The sequence below is a fragment of the Lingula anatina genome, chromosome 1 (genome assembly GCF_051362555.1).
Source record: "Lingula anatina isolate TDL-2025a chromosome 1, LinAna3.0, whole genome shotgun sequence".
Lineage (NCBI taxonomy): Eukaryota > Metazoa > Brachiopoda > Lingulata > Lingulida > Lingulidae > Lingula > Lingula anatina.
In genome coordinates, this window is record NC_141767.1 from 54,030,785 (window position 1) to 54,051,095 (window position 20,311).

At 35.3% G+C, this 20,311-nt stretch overlaps 1 protein-coding gene across 2 annotated transcripts in view; it reads right to left on the bottom strand.

The window, feature by feature from the left end:
• Positions 1 to 20,244, bottom strand: part of LOC106167914 (sacsin) — a 48,472-nt gene extending 28,228 nt beyond the window's left edge. The window contains exons 1-4 of one of the 2 annotated variants that reach the window (XM_087001006.1): positions 19,587 to 20,244; positions 3,970 to 4,079; positions 3,637 to 3,722; positions 296 to 406 (exon numbers count right to left, since the gene is read on the bottom strand). In XM_087001006.1, the coding sequence (XP_086857132.1) occupies positions 296 to 406; positions 3,637 to 3,722; positions 3,970 to 3,979 (207 nt within the window). In that variant the 5' untranslated portion in view covers positions 3,980 to 4,079; positions 19,587 to 20,244. Of the gene's footprint in view, positions 1 to 295; positions 407 to 3,636; positions 3,723 to 3,969; positions 4,080 to 19,580 lie in introns of both variants that reach the window. The other variant, XM_087001007.1, reaches the window with a different exon arrangement.
• Between the last annotated feature and the right edge of the window lie 67 nt (positions 20,245 to 20,311).

Sequence of the window (20,311 nt, forward strand, 5' to 3'; positions counted from 1 at the left end):
AAAGTGAAAAAACAGCATTACTTCCCTAAAAATGGTCCGATCATGCTGATTTTCAAACTTGACCTGCGTATTATGAATATTCATCAGTTCTGTAAATTTGAATACAAAATGTAAGACGGTATTCCACTTATCGTGTTATCGCTGAGTGCACAGCGACGGCGGCAACGGCGATGGCGACGACAGACGCAGGCGACGGCTATATGTACAGACACATCTGTGTCTGTACATAAAAATGGAATAACCCAGTTTTTTAAAGAAATCAAAAGATCCGATTTTTAATAAAAACTTAACTAACCTGAAAATTCTTCAAATCTGGTTTATACAAAGACTCTGCAGAAAACTGGCGTCTGTCATTCACAAATTTCACATGCTTTGCCCTTGCATCTTCAGCATTTTGGATTAATTCCTAGGAGAGATATAAGAATTCTCATAACATAACACAGCTGCTGAAATTCTCTGACTAGGAGCGACATAGTTTTCTATATATTGTTATGTCTTTTCTAAACATTTTATATTTAAGCAAATGTAGATGCATTACACTAAAAGCCGGTTCAAACTGAGCATATGCATCTTACTGTTATTGTTTTCTGTTTTGAGAGGCCCAACCACGTAAATCATTCTACAGGTAGCTTCCACAATTTCACTAGATACACATCCCAGCAGGCATAGTCGCGTTGGATCAATGTTGAAAGCAGGTTGATACGTTGAATTGCTGTTGATCTACCTAAATTCAACGTCAAATCAACGTTGATCCAGCCACGTGGAAACACCGTCATAATGTGACGTTGACTCAATGTTATGTTTTGGTCATTGACACAACCTTGCAGACATGGATAGTAATTAAAAATATTAATTGTTGAAAACGTGATACTTTGTTTATCAATACTGTAACTAACTTTATCAAAATAATTAAAAAAGTGTTTAAAGTAAAAGTGACAGTTGTTTTGTGTCTTTAGTGAACTAGTGAATTTTCTTAACTTGTTATTCAGAAATACATTCCAATTTACTGAATTCCTTGCAAGGTCAGCTAACACTAGGATGAATACTTTGCTGTAAATGTGATGGAGTGAAGTTAAATAAAGTTGACAGTTCTTGGTACCCTCTTATAGATAGGCAGGTTGAGGTGACTGTGTCTTTGTTATATATATATAGTTATGTTCTTATATAAATAAATATATATATATAAATAAATATAAACCTTGGAAATTTAAACTTAAAGGCAATACATATATACCCTACTTATATATAGCCATCAAACATGTCCTGCTGCTAAACACATCCAGGCTAAAAGGGTGTACCATGCTTAGGTGCAAAACATGCTTATAGGAGCTAAATGCGTTGAAAAAATCAGACAAAGCAGGCACTTGGATGTTTTTACAGTGTACATTATAATTGTGTACCTGTGTTTTGAACCAAAAAAAAAAAAATGCCAAAATGTAAACAAGACAGCACTGTTCTGAAATGGGTTTATTTCCATTTTTAACACTTTTTTAACATAAAACAAAATAAACATTTTACTGCCATTTTTATATGACCAACTAAAAAAATTGATGAGATGGGAAAAGTATCAATAGAACAGTGTTAAATGTCCAATTTCCTCCATTCTGAGATTCTGAACATAGTGGATGATTGAATCTGACAAACTGCAATGATATGAGTTTATTTCCATTTTTGACACTTTATTACACAATACATGATAACAAGTTTACCATGTTTTTTACATAATCAACTAACAATGTTGTAAAGATGCAGGAAATATCAAACAAACACTTTTAGGCATCTTATTAGTTAAATAATGAGACTGTTAACATGCTTAAGAATTGAATCTGAGGAAATGTGAAAAAAACAGTATAACTTCTAAAATAATGGCCCGATTATGCTGATTTTCGAACTCAACCTGCGTTTTAGTAAGATTGACCACTCCTGTGAGTATAATTACAATTGGCCAATCCGTTTTTCTTATATTGTGTTATCAGTGTTGTATTTATATTGAAACTAGTGAAAAAACAGCATAAATTCCCTCAAAATAGCCCAATCATGCTGATTTTCAAACTTGACCTGCGTATTATGAATATTCATCAGTTCTGTAAGTTTCAAGTCAAAAGGTAAAATGGTTTTCCACTTATCGTGTTATCGGTGCTGCATATATGCTGAAAAAAGTGAAAAAACAGCATAAATTCCCTAAAAGTGACCCGATCATGCTGATTTTCGAACTTGACCTGCGTATTATGAATATTCATCAGTTCTGTAAGTTTCAAGTCAAAAGGTAAAATGGTTTTCCACTTATCGTGTTATCGGTGCTGCATATATGCTGAAAAAAGTGAAAAAACAGCATAAATTCCCTAAAAGTGACCCGATCATGCTGATTTTCGCACTTGACCTGCGTATTATGAATATTCATCAGTTCTGTAAGTTTCAAGTCAAAAGGTAAAATGGTTTTCCACTTATCGTGTTATCGGTGCTGCATATATGCTGAAAAAAGTGAAAAAACAGCATAAATTCCCTATAAGTGACCCGATCATGCTGATTTTCGAACTCGACCTGCGTATTATGAATATTCATCAGTTCTGTAAGTTTCAAGCCAAAAGAAAAAACAGTTTTGCACTTATCGTGTTATCGGTAAAAGTGCACGGCGACGACGGCAACGACGGCGACGGCGACGACAGACGCAGATGATGGCTATATGTACAGACACATCTGTGTCTGTACATAAAAACATTTCAGGTCATTTTAATGTCTTTTCATGCAAGAATGCTGTCTAACAACTGGGGTTGATACAATGTTGTTATCTGACGTTGATACAACGTTGTTATCTGAGGTTGAGTCAACTTTCAAATCCAATGTTAATCCAAAGTATTATCAACGTTATGGTTCAATGTTGTTTCATCGTTAAAACAACATAATTTGCCTGCTGGATTGTTAGGGTGAAGTTGTAACTGACGTAGATGCTCTTCATCAAAGTTAAAATATGGTGGACAAACAGCAAAATCTCTGCATGTTCTGAATTAAGTTCTAAATTAAGTGGCAAGGTTTAGCACTGGACCTCCATATAAGCAATCCTCTTACATGAAAGCCAGGATATATATATATATATATATCCTGTTAGGAAAAATCAAGATAAAACTACTTTTACCATTAATAGACATCCACATTCATCTTTCTGACAATGTTATATATGCGGTTTTTGGTGTGAAAGTGCTATTTTTGATGTTCTCTACTATATATGGGTTTGTATCAGAACAAATTCTATCTGCAAATTGGAGCTGTGCATGAGTACTATAGGATGGTGTAATTGATTTTTTTTTCAAATCACTCTTTTCAGATTTTATCACTAATAACTTTAAATTATATTAATTTCCCACAGATTGAAAATAAGACTGCCTAACATTGTTTTAAAGATATTATCAAAAATATGTGGCACTGGATTGCAATTTTATCTGCAGCAATCATCCTCCAAACCAATTACTATCATCGCCCACTTTATTATTATTATTATTATTATTATTGTGTTATGGCCCAGTTATCAGTATGACTGATACATAAATGAGAAATTGAAAGAAAAAATTAATATTACATGGGTGATAAAATGATATGTTTCAGTGCATATAACCTTAATAACAAAAAATCAAAGTTTACCTTTAAAATCTGTCCATCATCTGGATACTGGTCTAATACAGCTCTTAGTTGTTCAATTAAAGATGGTGTCCGTATACCAAAACCATCTAAAATATAATTGATAAATATCTTAATCTGCAAATGTGAAAAAATATCTTCACACAAATTGGTCCAAGTTGCTTCTTCATACAATTAAATGAATATGGCAAGAGACAAGGAGAGGCTAGAAACTCCTGTCCGCTTACAGTATATGCTCTTCATCTCTCAAATATAAAAAAATGAATTTTTTTTATTTAAAAGATGTGACTTTACATGGACAAATTTTTATTTACCAGCGTATATGGATGCACTTACGTTCAGCCATCTTTGTTTGAAGCAGCAGAAAATTATTATTCTGATTATTCTTGGCACATGACAGCAACTACATGTATCACTAAGAATATGTAGGATTTCTGAAGGATGCCCTGTAATAATTAAAAAAAACAAAACATTTTAATCACACTTCTTTCGTTCAAACGTATTACAATGGTTGCTAAAAAAAAATGCATGACATAAAACTCTTTGTATGTTACAGGCATCTAATTTTTTCTGTCAGAAGACAGTCAAAAATGGAGGATGGATAAAAAAGACAATTGGAAGGACTGTCAATAAATATATCTGGAACTGCCCCTGTGTTATATTGATCAAGTACCGACGATTCCCAAACAGCGTACCAAAATTGAACAGCCAGCCAACTAGAAAATCATGTACATTATTTACTGTACTGATATGTACATGTACATACAGAAAGTAGGTACAAGTATATGCAAAGGTTAATACAGTACATAGAATGCCTCTCCCCCTCCCCTTTCAGGTGTGCAGGTTCTGCAGGTGTTTGAATAACATCAAAGCCCCTTCCAACATAAAATAAATGGCAAAGTAGTTCTTAATTTAGTTCTTATTTTACAAATACTGTACTTTTTAAAGTAAAATTCTTAAATATAAAGCATTCTTATTGATTGGAAGCAACAAAATTGATAATTCCTAAAGTTCTACTCTACATGATTAGAGTGAAATTAAAGCATAGAAGACTGTTCATTTAATATGATTTTCTCAATCATAATTAAATGCATCTGGTACTTTTGGTTTTAGTTTAATCTCCAGTGCTTCAATCCACCATATTAAATGTATAACCAGACCTTCCTAATGTGTTTAAAGCCTTGACATCACATAAATGTAAAAGAAAAAAAAAATGCAAAAATATTTTTTTCTAACTGTTCAAGATGTCTTCTACTGCAACACTTTAAATTTTAGAAGCTTCTCTTTATCTATTTGACCTATTACAGTGTTTGTCAATATGTACACCACTTTCTCTTTTGGATTATTAAAATTTATACCAACACTAGAAATATCTCTCAGTAATTAAGTCATGTAAGTCTTGAAAACTCATTTGCAAATAAACATTTAGCAATTGTTAATTTTTTTTTTATAAAATACTGCTTTTTCACTAGTTCAATAATCAAATCAAAACCAATATTTAGATTTTATTTTGATTCAAGACAATACTACGACCAGGATATAATTGCCGATAGCAGTCTCAATGGTAGATAGGAACAATAGTGCGTCCCTGCGAGTGGCTACTCATAATATAGATGGTTTACATGTGGGTCGGCCTTTTGTCTTTAGTGTCATTACTATTACCTGGCTCATATACACACGGTTTGCACAAGGTGAGTTTTCAAGTTGGTAAACAGAAGTAACAGGCTGCAGCTTTTTGTCAGTTGTAACACCTTTAATGTTATTGTTGGCTGCCCTAAATGAGGAAGACAAAATGAAAAACCAAGATATTATCTCGAAAGAAAATGTACCAGTCACTTCTATTCATGTTCATTGCGCAATAACGATTACCTAGCTTGTAAACTTGGAGATCGTTCTTGCAATCTCGTCAGCGGGATATAGTTTGGAATCCGAATGAGATGAGAAGGCAATTTTCATATATTCAGTGGGAGATAGTTCGCGCAATATCGTCAGCAGATCGTTCACAAGAAGGCAATTTTCATATTTGTTCTAGGAATTTGGGAACTTTATTCAGAGAAGATCATTATTTTAAACCCCTCCCCCTTTCAATTTTTTTAAATATATTTTTCATTTTATCTTTAACCCCCCACCCCCCAGCACTTGGAAAAGTTGGACTCCCTGTAATTTTTTGGGAAGTTACAGGTGGTAATTTCAGAAGGCCTGACACTCAGTTCTAGGAAAAGCCTTGCATGCAACAAAAGATGCTATTTAAGTGTGTAATGTTACATATGCCGTGTCCAGTTTATAATATAAGGGTGAAATTAGGCTTATCTTGACCCCTCTCCTCTGTCTTGAGGCATGTTTCATACCGAAAGAAAATCCTCAACTTTCTTTTCGGGCAAGTTATTATTTACCACCAGAAAGTGACTTTGGAAGTACTCAGTAGTGATAAATATCCCACAATATATGAGGGGCAAGGATAAAAGCCAATAAGGATAAAAGCCTGAAGGTCCGACTTTTGAAAATTTCATCATACCCAGGGGAAATGTAATTTTGAAAAATTTGTTGGATTTACGCAATTTAAAATATTCATTTTTCAGCTGTGCATGAGTACTATAGGATGGTGGAATCTATTTATTTATTTATTTTTTCAACCCAGCTAGAATGGGAGCCCCGGCTGCCCACGGGAGCCCAGGCTGCCAAAGAGACTGCCAGGGAGACTGCCCTTTTGCAGTCTGGGGCTCCAGTGTGCAGTCTCCTTGAGCAGGCAGACTGCAAAGAGGGCTGCAATAACTTAAACATTTTTGCAGAAGACTGCAAAGGGGGCTGCAATAACTTAAACATTTTTGCAGGAGACTGCAAAGGGGTCTGCAATAACTTAAACATTTTGCAGGAGACTGCAAAGGGGGCTGCAATAAATTCAACATTTTGCAGGGGACTGCAAAGGGGGCTGCAATAACTTAAATATTTTGCAGGGGACTGCAAAGGAGGCTGCAATAACTTAGAAATTTTCACAGGGGACTGCAAACTAAACTGAAATAACTGACATTTTCAACGTTGCCCAACGTATGCAATAAACAACCCAATAGTTATTTAAAAAGTGTTTCTATCCGCAATTGATAAGCACATGTGCTAAACTTTTGATTACTAAGTGAAGTTTTATATTTTTTTTAATTTTTTAGATTTATATTTTTTAAATAATGCTGTGAAAATATCCTTTATTATTGCTATTATTTTCATTGAAATGATTGAAGTCTTATGAGAAGTCTTGGGAGAAAGATTATTTCCAGATTCCTTTTGATAAATGTAATTATACAATTGCATAATATATAAATTTTAAACCTCTACGGAGCTTTGTTAGTATCATATTAACTTTTTTTCTATTTTCATTTAAGTTTCATTTTATGGAATTTTCACCGCGGTGAAAATGATTTACACCGCGGTGGAAAATAATTTACACCGCGGTGGAAAATAATTTTCACCGCGGTGGTAATTCCTGGCCATCTCGGCCCGGGTGATGAATAGGTAATGAGAACCTTACATTTGCCAGATGCCGTCACGGTGCATACTATTGTACATACACAAGGCTGGTGGATCTGTTCGTGGGGCCACTGCCGTTAACTTAGGTTTCCCATCTATATTTACCACCTATATAATCAAAGTCCCGCTTGCAGTTTTATGCAAAGGGAATCCCATTGTTATTACTAAATACTTAACGTTAATTTTGGACAATGTATTTTTAAATATTTGTGTGATGTGTTTGTCCATTCATCTTATCTTAATAGATGTAATCTCGGTTTCCTTGGAGAGGTTTCTTTCTACCAATATTCCCAATAATACGCGTTATTATAAAGGGAAAAGCGACGTACAACATTGCAGCATTTCGGTGATTTTTTATCTATGCGAATACTGCCCGCTTCCTCCACATTCCTGGGATGATTGGCACATAGACTGGTTAAACCGCATGCATGTGCATGTGAGTGTCTTTATCAACTTCCTTCCCAGACATCTGGTAATTTTTGGATTCGTATAACCTACATGTATGCATCACCCGGGCCAAGATGGCCAGGAATTACCACCGCGGTGAAAATTATTTTCCCTCGCGGTGAAAATTATTTTCCCTCGCGGTGAAAATTAATTCCCACCGCGGTGTAAATTAATTTTCACCGCGGTAAAAATAATTTTCACCGCGGTGAAAATTCCGTATAATAAAACTTAAATGAAAATAAGAAAAGTTAATATGATACTAACAAAGCTCCGTAAACCTCACAGTTAACATCAATTTAAGTTGGACTTGTGATTAAAATTAACTGGTAACTTTCAAAACCAAATTCATTTCAAGCCAGGGGCATGTTTATCTTATCTGTCAGTTTGATATAAACAGTTCACCTACAGCTTGCCCAATGAGGTCAAATAACTATACAGCACAGGCAGTAGTACATAACCGTTGAGCTAATTAATTCAAAAATCTAAGCCAGAAGCTAGGTCAGGAATGTGCTAAGGAAGAGGCAAGAAATCTGAAAACATTGATTTCTGGATTGAAAAAGCTAGAAGACATTTTTAGGAAATGCATGTAGAAAGAAAAATGAAGAGAGACAGAGACAGGATAAGAAGTGAGCATGCAAGTCCTTTTGATTTTGTATTTTTCTACATGTATAGTTTACTGATGCACCAGGATCCATAGAGCCTTGGGAAGTGTTCAATTTTAGCCCAGCACTTTTAATTCTGTTTGTGGTTTTTAAAAGTACTTGAAATTGCTATTAGGCTAGAAAAAGGTTTGCATTTAACCATTTTGGTCCTTGTCAATTATAATATTATTTCAAACTTTGTAGTTTTTGACATGAATATAGACAATGATTCACAGATGAGGATAATACCTTTTAAAACATCGATCTTTGTACTTTTCATCATCATACAATGTGTTAAAAATACAAAGTTTAAATGAAATGAGCCTTTTTTCCTTTGGTATGTACACTTTAAAAATTGTATTAGTGTACAACTTGCCCACATTAACCTTAAAAATTACTTGAAATATAGCTCTTATGTGTCTGTATCGCTGTATTGAATCCTGGCCAGTGAATTCTGTGACAGAGTTTTTGGAATGATTAAATAACGTACAGTAGAATTCCCAGCCCTCTGCTAATATGGGCTTTGTAGAAAAAAAAATATATATAAGGATATGAAAACAAAGGGTGCTATCACAGAGGATGTTTTCCCAAGTCCAAGCACTCCAATGACTCCCAAAATTACACCACAACAAAAGAAAGTGCTACTTAACAGAGCAAATGCCACTAAGCATGCATGGGAGACAAGTTTCTTAATTGTTAACAACAACCTGTCTAACATTGAAGCAAGTCATGCTGCATTAATAATGCGAATGGATAACTTTCTACAAATCCAAGCAAACAATACAAATACTTTAATGGGACTTATGAAAGCCCAATCTGAAAAAATTAACTCCCTGAACAAAAAGTGCTCTGAAATAGAAAATCAACTGAAGCAGATTAAAACCCAGTCTGAAGAAATACATTCAATCACCCAAAAATATTCAAATATGGAGAAAGAAATGCGAGACATCAAAACTACATCCAACAATCTCACTAAAACCTGTCTTGGAATGGAAAATAAACTTCAAGAAATGAAAGAGTTACACCTAAATTCTGTGATACAAGACAGTCAAGTCGGATCCAAATCAGCCCCTCAGGAGCTAGAGCACAAGAAACAGAACATTGCAGATGTCCGCATAAAAACAACAGGTGAATGTACAGACAAAGATGGACAATCAAAAGCAGCATCCAACAAAAGTAACACTGTGAAAAAGAGTACAGATAACACAAATAAGCCAGTAAAAGGCATGAAAAAAGAAGAGAGAAAAGATGCTGAAATCCCTACTCCGAAAATGTCATATGCAGAGACAGTCAAAGAGAGCTCTAAGAGAATAAAGAAACCCCAGAATGAAATAAATTTGAAAGCGAGGACGGGGGAAGCACGCAAAAATGATACAAATAAACCAAAGCAACTGAAAAAAATCCAGCAACAACGTGTCTATAGAGCACATACCTGTATATGTCAGAGGCGGTGTCAGTGAAATGCATCACTACATAGAAAATATGAACGGTACTCCAGACTTTGATCATGTCGTAATTCACACTGGGACAAATGATTTGAAAGGGAATCAAGACAAGCTCTTCACTGGATATGAAACCCTCATTAATTCAGTAAAAGGAAAATTCACAAATAGCAGCATCACATTCTCAGGCATTATTCCCAGGAGTGACATGGCCTACTACACAGTAAACAAGATCAACAGAAGCTTAGAAAAGCTATGTGCCACAAAAGGAGTAAAATTCCAATGCAATGATATAGTTGTATTCAATGATATGGGGGAGATAAGCTGTGATGTCCTCCACGATGCCGTCCATCTAAATGATCGCTGTGGCCTTCCTAGACTTATTCTACACACAAAGCATATGTTGGGTCTCAGAAAGGATGATATTGAATGTTTGAATGATAGCAATCGCTTCTTCACACCAAAGCAACAACTATACAGGTCCATTAGAGCGGATTCAAGGAGATGGCATTCTGGACATACAGCTCACAAAATGCCAAGGATGTCTCAGCGTGTCAACGAGTATAGGTCACATACAAACAAGTTGTGTCACACGGGATCACATTTATATTCAGTTGGATACTACAAGGATAGAAACTAGTCAATGAGATGCCGGGTATGTTATCTATTCAGAAAAAAGACAAAATGAAAAAGACAGCTTCGTTGGAAAGTCTACAAATAGGGTGTTGGAATGTACAGGGACTGGGACAGAAACTCCAGGACCCCGATTTCGTCAATTATATTTCACGCTACGATTTAGTAGCTCTTACTGAAACTTGGACTGATCAAACACATTTACCATCTCTTCCTGGATTTATTATGTTCCATAGCTATAGAAAGTCAAAGCCAAACTCTGCGCGCCGAAACTCGGGTGGAATTTTAGTTTTTGTAAAAAAGTGCATTAGTGCTGGTATAGAAAAACTAAAATGTAGAAGTGAAAACATATCCTTAGTATTAAACTTAAAAAGTCTTTTTTTCATACATGCAAGGATATCACTCTACTTACTGTATATATCAGTCCAGCAAACTCTAGCTATAGTGTACGCACCAATGTAGACATGTTTGACTCTCTCCACGAGGAAATAACTCAAGTTGCCAACAGTTCTCATGTGATTGTTCAAGGCGATTTTAATGCTTATACAAATGTTCACCCAGACTTTGTGCAGGAGGACTCTGTTAATCATATACCCATAGCTAATGGGTTTTACTCCTGTGATTTACCAGGTTTTAGAAACAATATGGACTCTCACAAGGTGAACGATTTTGGAAAGAAACTTCTGGACTTATGCAAAACTTGTAATGTGAGAATTTTAAACGGAACAAAAATAGGAGATCTGGTAGGAAGGTACACTAGTTACCAGCACAGTAGATGGGTGCAGCACAGTAGATTATGTGGTGTGTAGTTCCGAACTTGCTAGAAGTATTTTGTTCTTTAAAGTAGAGGACCTTACCCCCTACTCAGATCATTGCCTACTTCAATACATCTTACCCTGTCATATTACCCAGAAAAATTCACATACAAGCAACGTACATCCTATACCATCAAAATATAGGTGGTCAAAAGACTCAGGTAAAAAATTTTAAGTGCGCTCTCCAGCGTAGAAAGCCAACAACTGATCTCAAAATTTTATGAAACCAGTAACCCTGAAACATTAGTAACTAGATTTAACGCCATAATGAAATCTGCAGCAGACAAATCACTATGTTGCATTAGGCAATTGAAAAGGAAACGGCCAGTAAGAAAAAAGTGTGGTACACAAAATCTCTGCTAGAAATGAAACAAGAACTAAAAACTTTAGCAAAATCTAGAAGTAAATACCCAAATGACCCAGTTGTGGTGGGGACTTTTTATAAATCCCTAAATAAATACAAAAGAACCTGCAAAAAAGCCTCTTATGAATATAAGGCGAGCCTCCTTGAAAAACTTCAAAATATGGAAGGGAAAGATCCAAAGGCTTTTTGGCAAACTGTACAAGATCTAAACACTAGTAAAAATAAATCAAATTCTACAGAACATGTTGATCCGCTAACTTTTTTTGAACATTTTAAAAAACTCAGCAGCAGCGCTGACTTGGGCAAATATGACGACATCTTTAAACAAATGCTTGAGTCTCAGTTGCCAGTTAAAGAGGCTGAAAATGCAAATTTTGACAGTTTAGATCATGAAATAACACAGGCTGAAATACTTAAGCAAATCAAGACGCTAGGGACAGGCAAATCTCCGGGTGAAGATAGAATCACCAATGAAATGCTGAAAGCGAGTACGGCAATCATAGTACAGGTACTGCATAAACTATTCAATGCAGTATTTTTGAGTAAACAATACCCAAAAATATGGAATAAAAGTTTCATTGTTCCCCTCCATAAATCTGGTGATCCCAGTAATGTAGACAATTACCACGGTATCTCTATATCTAGTTGTGTAGGAAAACTATATAATTCCATTCTGCTTTCAAGACTGAAAAAGATATGCTCACAACAGAGTGTCCCTCAACCCAACCAAACTGGTTTCATGGAAGGACATAGCACCTCCAATAACTTATTTGTCCTGAAATCTATAGTCACAAAGTTAACAAGATCTAGGAAACGTTTATATGCCTGCTTTGTAGATATGAGTAAAGCTTTTGATAGTGTATGGAGGAAAGGTCTCCTCTATAAATTACTGAAACTCAATGTAGGGGGAGTGTTCTATGCCAACATTCGATCAATGTATGATCAGGCTACAGCTTGTGTAAAAACTTCCAGTGGCTTAACTGATTGTTTTCCAACGATGAAAGGTGTCAAGCAGGGAGACACTCTCAGCCCCTTTTTATTTAATATATTTGTGGATTTAATGTAAAGCTCATTGATGATGTCAAAAGCGATTCTCCCATAATAAACAACAAACCCGTCACAGGTCTCTTCTACGCGGACGATCTTGTACTGCTGTCAACTAGTGCCTCTGGTTTACAGTACAGTCTTAATCGTATTGAAGCTTACTGTTTTACATGGAGACTCTCTATAAATCTTTCAAAAACAAAAATTATTATCTTCAATAGCAAGGGAAAGGTACAGAACAACCAGGTGCAGTGCAAAGAAAAATTTTTTCTGTATAACAGTCAGTTAACAATAGTTCCCAGTTACATGTACCTTGGTATTCTCTTTACAAGATCAGGTAATTTCACAGCTGCTCAACTGAACTTATACGAAAGGGCACAGAAAGCGCTCTTTAGTCTGAAAAGTTATATGCCACTCTGTAGTAGTATATCGTCCTCACTTAAAGAAAAATTATTTGACACTATGATCATACCGGTGGCTACATATGCTGTTGAAGTCTGGGGCTCCTCTAGAATCACCGACAAATCTCCGGTAGAAAAAATCCATTTACGCTTTTGTAAAGAACTCCTAGGTGTACATTCTAAAAGTACAAACCAAGCTGTCAGAGGAGAACTCAGTAGGCTACCAGTATCCTTTAAAATCCAAACACAACTTATAAAATTTTGGCAGAAAATATTAAACTCGGAGGATAATAGTTTGTTGAAACAGGCCTACCTAGATGAAATAGAAAATTACAAACTTTTAAACACATCCAACCTTACAGAGATAAAGCAGGAAAGCATGTCATGGTGCGAAGGTGTGAGACAAATACTTTTTGAGAATGGCTTTGGTGATGTGTGGCTAGCCCAAAGATACGATAAAAACTTTATCCAGCGGTTTAGGGAAAGAATCAGGGACAGAATAACACAAGAATGGCAGAGAGACATAACCAACACCAAGTCCAAATTACAAGTTTATTGTCAATACAAGAACAAATGTGTGAAGGAAAGATACTTAGATACAATTAAAGATAGAGATAAATGCACCACTTTAACCAGATTCCGCATAAGTGCACACAACCTAGGTATTGAAACAGGTAGACATGAAAAAATTCCCCAAGCTGACAGAATTTGCAAAAAGTGCCATTCTGGTGAAATAGAAGATGAAATCCATTTCCTAGTGTCATGCCCCCTTTATACAGACCTTCGATATGATCTTTATTCAATATACAAAAAACAACATAGTCACTTTGAGCATCTTACCAGAATGGATAAATTTAAAACCCTAATGACTGGAAAGAATAAAGAACATATTATTGCTCTTGCCAAGTATTTATGGTTAGCCTTCCAAAAAAGGGACTGTGCTGCACCCATAACCAGTTGAGTAGGTAGAGCTATTTGGGCTCCGACAAATATGTTTTGTATTTTTTTTCCATACAAGGAGTCATACAATATCACTATTGATAATAATTCATATTTATATATATTTGCATTCCTTTGTACATTTTCATCTATCCATGTAGATGCATACGTTACAATGAATAAAGCACCTATAAAATAGTAAACTGAACTAAATAGTATAGAGAGAAATAAACCAATATGTTAGATATAAATGGATCAGATAACATACATTTTGTGATCAAGGGGAAATTTTGTATTTAGATTTGAACTTACACACATACTTGGGAGAAAGATTATTTCCAGATTCCTTTTGATAAATGTAATTATTGTTTGAATATATACATGTATGACTTAAAAAAAAAAAAAATAAATAAATAAAAAGATTTTGCCAAATTTTATTTTGCTAAGCAAACTGCTAAGGAGACTGCAGAGTAGACTGCCAGAGGGGCTGCCAAGCAGACTGCTAGGGGGGGCTGCCAAGCAGACTGCCAAAGCAGACTGCCAGGGGGACTGCCTTGCCTTGGCAGTCCCCCTGGCAGCGCGTTCCAAAAATGCAAATTAAGACTGCCAGGAGGACTGCCAAGCAGACTGCTAAGGGGGCTGCCAAGCTCGATTTCTGTCCAAATAGCTGTTTTCTTGCCTACAGTTGACGCATTTCTGTGCTTCAGCCACCTTTTTAGTTTGACACAAAGCAGTGCACGCTTCAAATGGCCATTTTATATGCACACCCTATACATCATCTACACCTATGCTGGAAACAGCAGAGGACTACAATGACCCCTGTGGCGCGCGGTTCCTGTCACGCACACATAATTTTAATTATGTACAATGTTAGCAAAATGTGTTATAAGCATAAGGCTTCAGGCCCATAAGAGATCATTTCAAGTTTACACTTTGAGTATGCTAGGATGAGAAAAATGGAAATTTCACAAAAAAATTGGATAAATTCAATAAAAAATGATAATCTAAAAGAGCCTTTTTTTAATTTGAGCTGAATGTCAATCCTAAGAATCATTCTTGTAAGTTAAAACACATGATAAATATAAATATACTGGCAAATATACAGACGCCATACAGGAAACAAGGCAGCAAAACTGACAAATGTTCAGACATTACACAGAAAAAAATGCACAATTGTGATGCAATGTTACATAATGCTTTAAATCAGCATAATCACTCTAACCCTTATATATATTATGTACTACACGTAACATGGAAAAACTAGCAAGTGATTCAGTTCCATGGAGTATAAAAGCCACTGAAAATACAAATGTGTGAAAAATAAAAAAATTCACACATACACAAAAAATAATGACTGTTATTGTAAATCGATCACATTGATTAAGAGGGGGGTTCAATGAGGTCCTGACCCCACCCCTTTGATTTTTGTAAAAATCACACTGATATTCTCCATTTGAAATCAGAATTTTGACCTGCTTATTTATAGTCCTTAACCATTACAAATGGCACCATTTGCCCTCCAAAACACCATTATATTTTGGGGTTATTCAGCGCATCCTGATCACCCCCAAAATCAGATCCCCCCCCCCCCCCAAAACAATCCTGGATCCACCCCTGGATCATGCGGATTTTTGAAAGCAACCTGCCTCCTTACCAAACAAAGCCACTTAGTGAACATGAAGTAAAATAAGGCAGCAAAGCTGTCAAATGTACAGACAAAAAGCAGACAATAACAATGCACAAAATAGGCTACTGTCAATTCTGATGCGAAAGTACATTGCTTAACTGCAAATTCAACATCAAATTTTAATTATGCTCAACAGGTAATACTGACGTAAGTAAAATGTGTAACAAGCATAAGGCTTCAGGCCGATGGGAGTTCAAGTTCACACTTTGAAAATGCCAGAATGAGAAAAATGAAAATTTCACACAAAACTGCATAAATTCAATAATAAATGATAACCCAATTGAGCCGGCTTTCTAATTTGAACTGCATGCCAATCCTAAAAATCATACTTGTAAGTTAAAAATAATTATAAGTAACACACTTTTCTTTTCATAATGTTTGTAGTAGCAGTGCAAAAAGATTTTTGCCAATTTTGATGTAACATTACATAATAAATAACAGAATAATTATCACCAATTTTTGATAATTGACTATAAATAGCATGGAAATGTAGAAAACTTGATTACCATTCAGCTTCATGTCCATGGGAGCTCTGAGTCCCACAATGAATATGCCAAAACGATAATAATGAATATTTCACTAAAAACTTCCAGAAAAAGAAGCCAATTAGACTGCTTTTCCAGCTCAGGCCGCATTTTAGTCCTGTGTTTCTTTTTTGAAAGTTTGACAGTCATACGTAACATGGTTTTCCCATAATGGTCATCATGGCAGCAGCACCAAAAATTGTATTTTCTTCTATTTTGATGCAACATTACATAATGCTTAACAGCATAATGACCATCAATTTTTAATAATAAAATAAAAACCTATCATGGATTTTCAGAAAATGTGACTAGCATGGGTCTTCAAGCCCGTGGAGGTTCTAAGTCACACCCTGAAAATGCCAATATGTGAAAAATTTAATTTTCACAAAAAACTGTTTAATTGCCAGAAAATTTTACCAAACAGACTGCATTGCCTACTGAAGCTGTATTTTATTCCCATGTTTCTTTCCTGTAAGTTTGAGAACAGTAATTGACATGGTTTTCCTTAAATGGTCATCATGGGAGCAGTGCCCAAAATAGGGGTTTATTCAAATTTTGATGCAACATTACATAATGTTTAACAGCATAATAACCATCAATTTTCAATAATAAAATATTAGTAACATGGACATTCAGAAAACGTGACCAGCAAAGGTCTTCAGGCCAATGGAACTTCAAAGTCACACCTTGAAAATGCCAAAATGTAAACAAGACAGCACTTTTCTGACATGGGTTTATTTCCATTTTTAACACTTTTTAACATAAAACAAAATAAACCATTTACTGCAATTTTTATATGATCAACTAAGAAAATTGATGAGATGGGAAAAATATCAATAGAACAGTATTAAATGTCCAATTTCTTCCATTCTGTGATTCTGAACATAGTGGATGATTGAATCTGACAAACTGCAATGATATGTGTTTATTTCCATTTTTGACACTTTATTACACAAAACACAATGACAAGTTTACCATCATTTTTACATAATCAACTAACAATGTTGTAAAGATGCAGGAAATGTCATACAAACACTTTTACGTATCTTATTAGTTAAATAATAAGGCTATAAACGAGACTGTTAACATGCCTAAGAATTGAATCTGAGGAAATGTGAAAAAACAGCATAACTTCTAAAATAATGCCCCGATTATGCTGATTTTCGTACTCAACCTGCATTTTAGTAAGATTTACCACTCCTGTGAGTTTAATGACAATTGGCTTATCTGTTTTTCTTATATTGTGTTTACAGTGTTGCATATATGCTGAAATATGCTGAAAAGTGAAAAAACAGCATAAATTCAATAATAATGGCCCGATCATGCTGATTTTCGACCTTGACCTGCATTTTATGAATATTCATCAGCTCTGTAAATATAAAGCCAAAAAGTAAAACTGTCTTCCACTTAAAGTAAAACTGTCTTCCACTTATGGTGTTAACGCTGAAAGTGCACGGCGACGGCGACATGAACGGCGATGACAGACGCAGGTGATGGCAATATGTACAGACACATATGTGTCTGTACATAATAATGAAACTGTTAACATGCCTAAGAATTGAATCTGAGGAAATGTGAAACAAGACAGTACTGTTATGAAATGCGTTTATTTCCATTTTTAACACTTTTTTAACATAAAACAAAATTAACAGTTTACTGCCATTTTTATATGATCAACTAAGAAAGTTGATGAGATGTGAAAAATATCACAAGAACAGTGTCAAATGTCCAATTTCCTCCATTCTGAATTTCTGAACATAGTGAATGATTGAATCTTACAAACTGCAATGATATGAGTTTATTTCCATTTTTGACACTTTATTACACAATACACGATAACAAGTTTACCATCATTTTTACATAATCAACTAACAATGTGTTAAAGATGCAGGAAATGTCAAACAAACACTTTTACGTATCTTATTAATTAAATAATGAGACTGTTAACATGCCTAAGAATTGAATCTGAGGAAATGTGAAACAAGACAGTACTGTTATGAAATGGGTTTATTTCCATTTTTAACACCTTTTTAACATAAAACAAAATTAACAATTTACTGCCATTTTTATATGATCAACTAAGAAAGTTGATGAGATGTGAAAAATATCAATAGAACAGTGTCAAATGTCCAATTTCCTCCATTCTGAGTTTCTGAACATAGTGAATGATTGAATCTTACAAACTGCAATGATATGAGTTTATTTCCATTTTTGACACTTTATTACACAATACACGATAACAAGTTTACCATCATTTTCCAATAATCAACTAACAATGTTGTAAAGATGCAGGAAATGTGAAACAAACACTTTTACATATCTTATTAATTAAATAATGAGACTGTTAACATGCCTAAGAATTGAATCTGAGGAAATGTGAAAAAACAGCATAACTTATAAAATAATGGCCCGATTATGCTGATTTTCGAACTTGACCTGCATTTTAGTAAGATCGATTACTCCTGTGAGTTTCATGACAACAGGCCTATGGGTTTTCCTTGAAATGTGTTAACAGTGTTGCATATATGCTGAAAAGTGAAAAAACAGCATAACTACTAAAACGGTGGCCTGATCATGCCGATTTTTGAACTTGACCTGCGTTTTAGTAGGATTGATTACTCCTGTGAGTTTCATGACAACAGGCCTATCGGTTTTCTTTGAAATGTGTTAACAGTGTTGCATATATGCTGAAAAGTGAAAAAACAGCATAAATTCTACAATAATGACCCGATCATGCTGATTTTCGAACTTGACCTGCGTTTTATGAATATTCATCAGCTCTGTAAATATAAAGCCAAAAAGTAAAACTGTCTTCCACTTATGGTGTTAATGCTGAAAGTGCACGGCAACGGCGTCGGCGACATCGACGGCGACATGAACGGCGACATGAACGGCGACGACAGATGCAGGTGATGGCAATATGTACAGACACATCTGTGTCTGTACATAACAAAATTATGGTTTTGGAGTTATGGGGCAAACATCACCAAAATGGTGCAAAAAGTCAGAATAATTACCGATCTGATTACAGATCATGCCAATTTTCAAAAGCAACCTTTTAAAGTGAAACAAAAAACGGTTTGGAAGTTATGTGGTGAACACAAAAAATGCAGCCATAACGTTTTTTAAAAAATGGACCCATCATGCTTGTCTGGTACTTTATAAATATTCATCATGATCAGTTACCCAAGTTTGAAGACAAAAGGTAAAACGGTTTTCCACTTATCATGGTATCACTGAAAGTGCACGGCGACGACATACGTACAGACAAGAAACAATTATTTTTCTAGAAAATATACCGTGTATTTGTGCCCCACCTACCACGAACATTCATGCGTTAGCACTCCTATTGACGATTCTGATATGTACTGGCAGAATCGTCAATAGGAGTGCTAACGCATGAATTTTCGTGCTATGCCCCACCCTGCCTTGCAGACTTCGAGGTGTTCTGAAATATCGCTCGGCAGTGTATCATCTATAATAAAACGTACTTCTACCTATATATTTGCCCACAGGTACCAAGGAAAGAAATCTTCATGGAAACGTTGCCTTTCTTTGTGCTTGTGTCACTCTGCGACCACACCGGTTTCTGTCATGCAGCTGTCTGGACGTGATATGTAGAACGTCCGCCCCCCACATCCGTTTATATACTACTTGGCATCGGAAATTCCAACTAGTTTCGTTTTCGATTAGTCATGTGATTTCTGTGAAAACGGGGGCGTTGTCTATCTGAAAACCCTATTTGACCCTTTAACCTTGTTGTTCGTAGAAACGTGCTGATAAAACGGATAGAAAAAATTTGTTATCACCTATTAAATAACGCATTTCGCTAAAATAGCCAGATATAACTGCATGGTTTTGCGCAGTTACAGCCCGGGAGCCACTGAGCTGCCGCTAGGGGGACTTTAGAGAAACCGGAAGTTTACGTATTTTGAATTGACCAAAATTTCGAGTATTTAGAAGGTAACAAAAAGGGTGAAATATCTCAGCTATTAAGGTACCAAATGCATCATTATTTATATTTACATTTTTAAAAATAAATTTCAAATAAGCTGAGATGCGCCTTGAGTTGATCCAAAGTCGCTTTTGTGTAAAAAAGTGAGTTTGAAATTAAAAATTTGTGAAAGCAATTACGCAAGTCCAACTTTTACGCCGATGTTTGTACTTATAGAGGTCTCTCCGGATTTTAGAATTTACGAAAAAATGTGAGGAATTTATTCAG